At 39.0% G+C, this 11221-nt stretch overlaps 1 protein-coding gene across 3 annotated transcripts in view; it reads right to left on the bottom strand.

The window, feature by feature from the left end:
* Window positions 1–4478: 4478 nt before the first annotated feature.
* The window catches only part of Sugct (succinyl-CoA:glutarate-CoA transferase), a 737591-nt gene continuing 730848 nt past the window's right edge, over window positions 4479–11221 (bottom strand). For all 3 annotated transcript variants that reach the window (XM_037205923.1, XM_037205925.1, XM_028860083.2), the window contains one exon: window positions 4479–8681. In XM_037205923.1, coding sequence (XP_037061818.1) covers window positions 8518–8681 — 164 coding nt within the window. In that variant the 3' untranslated portion in view covers window positions 4479–8517. The remainder of the gene's footprint in view (window positions 8682–11221) is intronic.

The following is an 11221-nucleotide window of genomic DNA, read 5'->3' as shown; positions in this document are numbered from 1 at the left end:
ATTTCCTTTGGCAAGATACCTTTTTTTCCAATAGGAAACTAGTTGGTGTATTTCTTGGTAGTCCCTTGAACCTTGTCAGAACAACTAGGTGGAATTACAGCTGTTGATTAATATTTTGTGCAAATATTGATCCTCTTTTCCGTGTCCTCAGACTTCTCCTGAGAAGTTCTTGTGATGTTCAGATCTGCAGGTTTTTAGGAGGACAGGTGACATACCCATGGATGTGCTGATACATGGGTGACTATAGTTATGATCTACTCAGTGAGTCTAGACATGCAACACTTTCATATTCATTACTTAAGACTCCATGCACCCCAACTAGCCTCCAAAACATCCACAGAGTGCACAAATGAGGCGGGGAAAGGTGCTGAGAAAGGTACAGTATATTCTACTTTGCTAACTTTGAACAAACTTTATTTCCTTATATTTCTAGACTGCTAAATATCCCCAAAAAGTACTGCTAACTTCTTATTTAGAGGATCTTTTCCTTTAAATGTTTGAAGCTTCACAAGTATCTATTGGTCTTATATTTGTTTATGTCATTCTTTGTAGATCCACAGTCTAGTTCTAAATGGAAGAGACAGAATGGAAGAACTCAAAGTCACGGTCTTAGAAATTATTTAATCAGCCCCTTAGCCTACAGAATGTTCTGGAGCTAAGAGACTTTGGGACCACCCAGTGACACTTAGTTAAGTTAAAGATCTCTGCTTAGATTAAACTGAACTTATATGATTTATATCCTTATGTATAAGCAAATATAATGAACTATGGGATGTTGAGAAAGTCTTGAATGAATGTGTAAAGAGCAGATGAAGTCCTCAGTGAATGTGTATTGTTGATATGGGCACAACCATAACAAAGACCCAATGTCTCAGACATACATCAGTCAGGTTCAGAGGGGCGGCAATGCCTTCCTCTGGTCTTGGTGCAAATGCTGACAGTGTGTGCAATTACATGTGTTTATGAATAACTGACCAGTGGGTGTGAAAACTAGCAACTGCAGATTCCTACTTCCTAGATGATTGTAACCCAAGAGGCCTCCTACTGAGGCTAGCCAACTCCCCGTGCTGTGCTGTACACAGCAAATGTGCTGAGGTTCCAGGTCACTGTGTAGTTGATTCTTCTCCATCAAAGCATACACAGCCAACCTGACTCAAGTTTTTCTCGCTATGTGTCTATGTATCTATCCTTCCTATATTCCCTCACTACCTCCAATCAGGTTTCCAGAAACAGAGCGCTCAAGCAATGAACAAAGTATACAAACTCTCCATTAACTCTAATGTTTCCTCTTTTACCTTAGAAACATTACAAAAAAGTCAAAACAAGAATTCCATATTTCAAGCTTTGTCAGTGGACCACACAAAACTATAATAAATCTACCTCCCTCTTACCTTGAACTTATACACACACACACACACACACACACACACACACACACACACACACACACAGAGCAATCAACAAACAAAAATAAAAGTAGCCAGTCAGAGGCAAGTCTTCCATGCTATTGGTTCCTTACTCTACAATAGTATTCTGCATAGCCTATCAGCCCTACCAACACTTTGGAGTAGGTAATTTCTTACTGTGAGGGCTGTACTGTACCTTCTAGAATGCTTGTCAGTCCTCCTGGCTTCTACTGAATAGCTGCCAGTAGCAAACCCACTTCCTTTCTAACCAGTATACCATGCTGCTGTAGTTAGGTAAATAAAAAATGACTGCAGATGTTATCAACTATCCCAAAGGGGGAAAGAAGTTGTTCCCTTAGCTCCATAGAACCACTAGTCAAGAATATAAAATAAATGTGGAGGTTATTCTGAGAGAGCCTTTCAAGAACTTCTCAAAACCAATTTTGCTGCATACCCTCTACCTCCAAGCCCTGCTATTACTACTGTAATTTTTGCCCTGAGCTCCACCAAAGAGGACAACATACAGCCTCTTTTTCATAATGTCTTTACAAATGGCAGAGAGTGGAGATGAACAAAGTATGTGAGTGGAAGCACTATCCAGGTTGTCTAACAGAACATGTTCATTAAAGTGAGCTTTTTTTCTAAGCTAAAATCTTCCCCAAGTAAGAAACTACCTAGTTCTGATCAGTTTTGTCTCTTCCACTTGTGATGGATAATTACCTATACAGGAAGCACTCAGTGTTCCCAGTTGATATAAGTAATTGAATAATGAGCAAATGAAATAAAATAGACAATACTTAGTCACAACAAAATTTTCATAAGCAAGTCTAGGGGCAGGAAAGTATTAAAATAATACTACATAGGTGTTCTAATCAAGGATCATGGACGGTGTGTGTCAGGACTTCACCTCAGAGCCTCCACAGGGAACACAGCATTGTTGACACTTCAGTTGTTTGATAAAGATTGAGGCTTCTGGTCTCAAGAACAAAAGGGAATGATACTCTACATCTTAAGTTTTTTTTTTCTTTTTTACCTTTTGTTGTTGGTGGTGGTTGTTTTTGCTATTTGGCTCTTTTGGGGGGCCTGCCACCCAACTCCCAAATAAATCATACATACATGGAGGCTTGTTCTTAATTATAAATGCCTGGCCTTAGCTTGGCTTGTTTCTAGCAGGCTTTTCATAAGTTTAATTTATTCTGTCTACCTTTAGCCTCTGGGCCTTTTCCTTTTGTTACTTCTGTATATCTTACTTTCAGTCTTACTCCATGCCTGGCTGTGTAGCTGGGTGGCTGGCCCCTGAAGTCCTCCTCTCCTTTTATTGCTCTATGATCTCTCTTCTTTTTTTCACTTCCTCTCCTCCCTTATTCCCCTTCTATTTATCTCTGTCTGCCAGCCCCATCTATCCTTTTTCCTGTCTCACTATTGGTTATTCAGCTCTTTATTAGATCATCATGTATTTTAGACAGGTAAAGTAACACAACTTCACAGAGCTAAACAAATGCAACATTAGAATGCACCACATCTTTGCATCATTAAACAAATGTTCCAGAGCATAAACAAATATAACACACCTTAAAATAATATTCCACAACATTTTCCCCTTTTTGTCTAAATAAAAAGAAAGGTGCCAGGCGGTGGTGGTGCACTCCTTTAATCCTAGCACTTGGGAAGCAGAGGCAGGCAGATCTCTGTGATTTCGAGGCCAGCCTGGGCTACAGAGTGAGTTCCAGGATAGGCTCCAAAGCTACACAGAGAAGCCCTGACTTTAAAAACCAAAAATAAAAAAAAGGCTTTAACTTTAACATAGTAAAAATATACAAAACAAAAAGTTATCAAGTAAGAATTACATTTACAATATTCTATTCATTTGTAGTTAGCATATTCAGAGAAAATACTACATTATCTATCCTATCTTAGTGAATCCAAAGTTTTACATCTAACTTACTTTCTGTCATAACTAAGGAAAACTGCAACTATAAATATCTAGTCTTCAACTCCATCAAAGACCCAGAAAGATGTAATATTATCTAACAACAGAGACATTTGGCTACCTGGACAGTCACCCAAAGTTCCTCTGCAATGTTGAGGCATTCATGTTCAGCCTATAGGCCCAGACTATCTGGCAGACTTTTTAGTGAACAGGAAATTTGAAGGACTGTCCTGCCTTGTTTTGGCAAAGTTAAACATTCATTTTCCTGTGTGTCCTGTATGTCCATTCGCACAGCACATTGTCAGCAGTCAGAGGCAAGAGCAGTTTCTTTGCCAAGGGGCTAGCCTTGTCATAATAAAACAGTGATGCGATTTTCTCTTCATAGAGACTACCTTTCAGGTGTTCCCAGACATCTCTGATACATTGCTGAATTTTATTTATTACAAAGACTGACATGTAACTATATGATATATAGTATTTTTAAATCTTTATGTGAACAAGTCTTATAAATCTACTTCCATTTTTGTGCAAGCAATTAATGGTATAGCTCTGACTACTGTCAGAATCCTCTACCTCTCCTACCAGAGCTTATTCTAGATCTGTGAGCTTTTTCTGCCAAGTTAATAAACCTTCCCCCAGAATGCACCCACACAGAGACCCACCAAAGTCCTCATTTTACCTTGTATCAACCAACCAGTATGAGAGTAGTTGCATAAAGCACAGATTGATCACTGTGACCTTGTGATCCTTTGTCAAGCAACTCACATAACTGGTTTACCTCATGAGTCCCAAGTAACTCATCATTGGTCCCATTTACTTGCACTGGGATTTTCCAGAAAATAAAGCTAGAGAATCACTTGAAACATTCGGGATTCAGAAGATAAGAAACATGAGCTCGGGACTGGAATCTCAAGTTACTAGATATTTCCCATCCTGGTGTGCTTATAAGAACAGGACATTTTAGTTTGCTGTTGACTCAGGCTTTCCCATTTCACAGTTCAGCAAAGCAGGATGACAAGGCTCTCAGGGTAGCAAGTGCTGTTTCCAGAGCTCGGCTTGTGAATTAGCGAATTGGTGAGCAGTGCCAGCACCACTGTAAGCATGTTCAGCTTATGTAGGGCAATCCTACTCAGACAAGGAGCAGAGCTCTCTCTTTTTTTATTTCCATAATAAGTAGTTAACAATTTCCCACAAAGAGAAAATATCAGTTCTCTTGACCTTCTCTGTGGAAGAAACACAATGTCCATTCACAGTCACAAAGCATCTATCAAGTATAGTCAGGAATTCCTTCTAAAAACACAAATCCAAAACTATTAGGGTGAATGTATTAAACAGATTGCCACATCGCTCATCCCAAGAGATACTTAGGAAATCTGATTTTTTTTTTTTAGGGTTCACAGGAGGTAAAGAAGTAGAAATAACACTTTTTTCCCCTGAGGCAGCTTTACCTTTTTTCTTTTCTCCCAACCTCTCTGGGTCACGTTTTGAGGCTGAACATATGACTATTGAGTAAGCCCTATGCTGCTGGGGGGAGGGGAGGAAGTGGTGTTGGTAACAGGTTGGGGAGCAGGAAAAGCATTCTTCCAATCTCTGTGGTAAGGAGCCAAAGAAACCAACAGACAGTAATGGTTTGATTTGCAAAGAAAAACAAAGTAGGGAAGGGAATGTGTGAAAGCATTTTGTATCTTGTTGAAAAACTATGAGGATCCCTTTATCCTATGACAGAGAGCAAGGCCAGGTAGAGGGCAAGGCACCATCCATCCTCTTGGAAGCCATTGGACTAAAGTGATTACTCATGATCTAGAGCTTGCCCTTTTTCAGAAAGATGAGGAAAAACTGAGGCCAAGCCCACAACTAGTATTAAACAGAGCAATCAGAGTCCCACCACTCATGATTGCTCACTTTAGCAGCAGAAAGTCTTTCATTCATGAGTCAATGACAGGAGATTATCTTGGGGAATAATTATAAAATTGAGGAACCAAAAATAGGGTTATGGAGGGTAAAGAATATATTCTTCCCCAAATGCCTCTTTTGTCATTGAGAATCAAGGGTCAGTAGCTCCAAGATACCAAAGACATGAACAGTCTCATGTGGCCTGCCATTGCCATTCTTTCTCAGATTCTTCAGGGCAATTACTTGGAGAAGTAATGAAGGCAGCTCTAGGCCCTTGTAAAAGGATAATCAGGAAGACTCACATCTACATAGCTTTTAGTGACCTGTTTTTGCAGGACTGAGGAGTAAGCCTGCAGCCTCGCATATGCTCGTCTAGTGCTCTACCACAAACTCTACTCTCTGCCTACACAGATTTGAAAATAGGCAATTTGCCAAAGGTAAGACACGAATCAGAAGTGTAACATCAAATTGAACTGATGTACAAATGGGTCAACATTTCTGTAAGAAGATTTAAAAGTAGAAGTTGTGAGATCTTCACACAGAGGCCCTCTCATAGTGATAGCTGAGAATGGTGGGCTAAGGTTGTAATATCAAACAGCCAGTAGAAGACCTTCTTGGTTTTCTCCAGTCATGACTGGATCTCTAATGCCACTGGGTGTTTCAAACACAAGATCAGATGGGGATAGCTACAGCATTCATACAAAAGTCATCAATGTTCATTTTATTTCTGCTAAATGAACATTCAGCATATCAGGCTATTTACCAGAAAAAAAATGTGTTGATTAACAAGAAAATTATGGTCAAAAAATTTTCAGGAAAAACAAGCCCATTTGCTTGTGGACATACCTCCAATTCTGTAACAATTAACTCACTGATTTTCAAGGAGTTTTTGAAGCCAATCACAGACATAACCTTCCAGAAGGCAGGCCTTGACACAAATTGAACTTGAGCATATGGTATCTTAGTAGTGTGTTATTTTGGGGACTGTGTAAGATAACCAGCTCTGATAATTAAAACAGCACATTTGTTTGTAAGTATAATTTGATTTGGGGCATATTGCTAGAAATTTTAAATTTTTAGTAAGCACAGTGTTTCTTTCAGGACTGATAATCAATGTGAACTTGAAGCATAGCCTGAACTTTTTTTTTTTAATCAGTGGAGTAAATACTTTAAGTTGAGTGAGTGACCAGAAATCCGAAGTTCTCTTGGATAATTCTAAGCTGTGGAGGTCAGAATCTGGAGACACAGTCATGCTTCAGTGGTGGTCCTACCATATTTGAACACTTCAGTCTTTGTCAACCCTGAAAGTTTAAGAGGCACATTCTGGCCCTATGCATGACAGAATCCTCCTACACATGGGTATTCACATATTTAGAATTATTGCTCAATAAGGAGTATTTGCATTTTGAGTTTTTTTTTTTTATGTTTCACTGGGAAAAAAATGATGCATCTGGCTTTCAAGATATGTGGTTTTATCAATTCTGTCACCCAACCTTTTCCTGATTTCCATAGGAGTCATATGACTGTAAAGGCATTCTCTTTAAATGTCTGGCTTGGGGGCTGAAACAATGGTTTGAAGGTTAAGAGCACCCACTGCTCTTGCAGAGGACCTAAATTCAGCTCTTAAATCATGTATTAGCTCACAACCATCTAAACTCTAGTTTCTTGGAGATTCAATGTTATCTTCTGAACTCTGCAGGTGTTGGGCATACAAATGATATGCATGCATACATGCAGGAAATATGCTTTTACACATAAAATGATTAAATCTTTAAATGCATAGCTTAATGTGAAACATCTTATATCTGTCCCTACAAATTAGGAACTGAGGCAAAGAACTGCAGAAGGCACCAAACTATTACGTTATGACAAAATTCTGTCTAATGGAGTATTAGCAGGGGTTCTTCAGAGTCCAACACGTTGAACAGCAAAGCTGGGGTTGGGGGAGTACCAAAGCTAGGATGCTTTTCTCTGAAAAGTCTGTAGAGATACTGTTTTTATTTGATATCCTTGATTCTAGAGACACATTGCACATTAAAACACCAGTGAAGTGACTCAAGCCATCACAAATGAAAAGAAAACTAGCTTTGAATCAGTTTGAAAGATGAACATCTGTAATTTAGCCTTCAATTACTACCACCATATAATGTCAATGCTTTATAGTATGTGTGCCTATGGCCATGAATGGAAGTCCTACCAGGACACTGACCAAATGGCACCTGATGCCCTGGTCTGAAGTTTTCTGTGACAATCCATTCTGTGACAATGTATATATTCTGACCGCTTTTTATCTTCAAGACAGATTTTTCTATAGTTGTAATTTGCTGACAAATCAAAATTCAAAGACATGATGCTGTCTTCTACAGAGATCTTGAAATTACAAAGAAATGCTTCCTATCATATTCCCATTTGGTATTCTTTACACTTTAACATGTGAGGAATCACCTCACATTTATTTAAAGTGTGTTGCATTTGGCTATGTCTCAAAATAAGGTAGCAAGAGAGTGACCACTATGCTCTCTTATATACATAAATACTCACACCCTAAATGAATAAGTGGGAATTGATACTCCATTGCACATCACAATACCACCAGGGAAATACAACATAAAGCAAATATTTACTCCTCATGGGCAGAGTGGGGTTTAGCCTTACAACAGACATCAGCAAAGGCCGTGGTTTAAATTACAGACTAACAAAGGGTTTGTGGGCTTGAAATTCAGTTATACTGTTTAAAATCAATCACGGAGACTGTCATTCTGCTTATTGCTTTGACTTCCTAACAAAGATTTAAATGAGGACTTTATGTACAAGTAGAAAATGTCAAGAGTTCTGCTTTTTTTCAGGCTTGTGTGGGTGAGACAGGCAAACATTTTAGGGCACTAAGGTAAATAGACTAAAGAGGACTTTTCCAGAAAAAAAATTATATTTTGTTTCATTTTCAATTGACAAATCAAAACTACAGTTTATAACGTGATGTTTCCATACATATGTACATTGTGGATAAATCAACTCAGAACAACATTCCATCACCAAACAGTCATCAGTTCTTATGGATGGAAACAATAGAATTAATCAAAGTCCACAAACCAACAAATTATTTTCTAGGGAAAAAGTCAAAATAGTAAGTTTTTAAATGGGCACAAGACTTTAAAGTCATCCAAGGAGCTTCCAGGCAGGACACTGCATTTCTCACTCTGCCTTTCAGTGGGCTCAAGACTAGGGAGAGACATGCACAGAGCATAGTCTGGGCCAGCCAGGGGCAGTTTTCTGATGCATTCTCCTCTCTCACTTGGTTTCATGTTGTTGTATCACACCGGAGCTGAGTAGCTCCCCAATAGACCTGTCATCATAGCTGAGAACCTCTTTCAGGATGTGCTTCGTGTGCTGTCCCAGCAGGGGAGGTGCCTTTGCCTCTGACATCTTGAACTTGCTATATCTCACAGCTGGACCTGTCAAAGGAAGGGAAAGAAAAGGTCTGTTAACGACTGACCCTGGGAAGTTAATTACTCAAATAATGCAGTATTTCCAATGGACTCCAAGATTTTCTGTACTACTTGTGCCCTTGCACATGCACCATGGTTTGGTTGTTTGTTTTGTTTTGCATTTCTGTTTTTGTTTTCTTTTTTTTGTGGGGATACAGGGGGAGGGGAGGGTGAGTTCTTGATTTTTTTTGTTGTGAGCCTAGCTGTTAATGTTTGAGCCATCTCTCCAGACCATATGCAGCTTTTTCTTAACCCAAGTTCATCCAAATGTTCAGTGATTTTTAAACCTGTACATCAGCATGTAGTGGGCTGCATGTCTGTACCTGGTGTGTTCATAAGCTGCCCTCCCTATCACAAACACCTTCAGGGGTAGAACACTGATCTGGGAAGACTGTAGGTTCAAGAGTACAATGATCACAGATTCAAAGTGTGTCTGTGAAGCTAGCTATCTGGCCCCATATGAAAGCAATCCAGAGTTTTACAATTCATTATCTACTGTACAGTTCTAAAATTTAGTTCAATATATATCAAATCCTGACTCAGACTCTTTTCCTTGGCTTTTAGTGGTACTAGAAGCTATGTGACCAAGCTGCCCTGTCAAGAAGACTTGTGTTGGGACTTTGGTGGGATTTATACTTTTAATAGAACCATCTTGGGCAAATTACTTACCCTTTCAGAGCTTCATATCCCACAACTGTAACATAATAATGTTTACCACACAGACTTGAGGTAAGGATTTAATTGAGAAAAATAGACACACACACACACACAAAAAAGACACTAAGTAAGAATTCTGTAACCCATAATAACACACAAAACTTGCTAGCTATTATGTTTAGGAAAACCAGTACATCTCTCTTGAATTTTGCAGTTTAAGGGGATAAAGATATTTATTGACAGATATTTGACAGAACTGAGTCATTGTAAACAGAGGAATTCTAGCAATACTTTCAAAAATGACAATTGGTTTTATTATTCCCATTCTCCACATAACTACAATAAAGCCGGAAAAGGTTTGGCACAAGCCACATGACTGATGGCATGAAGATGACACAAAAATGACCTCACATTAAAAGCTGTGTATTCATTTTTCCTAACATGATGCTTCTCACTCCTCTTGGTCAAGCTGGGCATTTGGGAATGCGTTTCTTCATTCTATATTGATGGTCTTTTATATCTCTTGTGATGAGGCTTCAAGATTGTAAACTAGGTAGTAGTCCCTGAAAGAGTTTGTAAGTAGCACATTTTTGTCTCCTGAGAACTCATTTGAAGGTTCTAGCAAGGAAGCACAGCTAACTGTTCACATATTCTTGACTGAAAACTGGTCCTCATCCTTCAGGGGAGGTCATCTTCTTTGAAGCTTTGGGAGGGACATACATGGAGTGATGACGGAGGAAGGGGGCATCCACTTACCAGTTATATCAGCCAAATCAACCATGGTGGTGAATATGAGAATAGAAAAAAGCCAGTTCTGCTTGACATTCTACATTTTAATCTCTCTCTCTCTCTCTCTCTCTCTCTCTCTCTCTCTCTCTCTCTCTCTCTGACTTGTAACTGGATACATGCTTTGGGCATGCTAGGCAAGCACTCTATCACTGAGCTACATCCTCGTTCCTCTGCAGCCCACTCTTGATTTGAGAACATCACAAGAACAAAACAACCAAAGTATGCATAGAGAACAGAATGTCCATCAGTACAACAAAAATGCCCTTTGGGGAATTACATTAATACGAATACTTATTTGCATGCCATCTGACAGAGATAGCATCCAGACATGGCCTGACACTGCTACGTTCAGTATTTTCCTGCCACATGCCCTCCTCTATAGACCAAAGATAACTTACAACTGATGCTTAAAGTTTTCCTTTCTCTGAAGTGGAGCAGAGTTCATTTCCTTTTCATATCTTCCTGGAGTGCACTGTATAGGAGGGTTTTGTCAGGACTAGTTCTTGCCCAGTAAGGGAGGACACAAACACATTACACATTGAGCGACTGAGAAGAGATGAATGACAGTTATCCTGCTTTATTATGTCAGAGACTTTGATCTTAAAATAAGTGGTCATTACAAAGACAGACTGGGACCAGAAACAGGACTGAAATCAGAGGGTTTCATGTCTCAGTGTCAAATAGCTGATCTCATTTAGTTCTGCTTGTGTAAGCTTTGTAAAAGTCGAGGCCACCAGTATTTAACTACAAACAAAATATCAGTCAGTTGTTTAAAAAAAAAAAGTTCAAAAAGGATTCTCGGGAAACACTAGAAACCATAATGCAATGCTAGTCCCCTAGTAAAAATCCTCCTCACTTCTAGAGTTAAGGATCCCCATAATCTAAGCATTGTCCCAATCACCCTTAAATTTTAGTGTTTGCAGATAAACTGCCTTGACTTGGGAATTATTGCACATGTTAGATTCAATAAGAGTGAAAAATACTTCATCAAGTAAAAAAAAGCCAATGCTAGACATTTAACCTTCATTCTTCACTAAACAATCAGTCAAAGATCATCAGGA

Source organism: Peromyscus leucopus, chromosome 5, assembly GCF_004664715.2.
Source record: "Peromyscus leucopus breed LL Stock chromosome 5, UCI_PerLeu_2.1, whole genome shotgun sequence".
Classification (NCBI taxonomy): Eukaryota; Metazoa; Chordata; class Mammalia; order Rodentia; family Cricetidae; genus Peromyscus; species Peromyscus leucopus.
The sequence above is the reverse complement of the archived record's forward strand: the minus strand, read 5'-3'. Positions and strand labels throughout refer to the sequence as shown.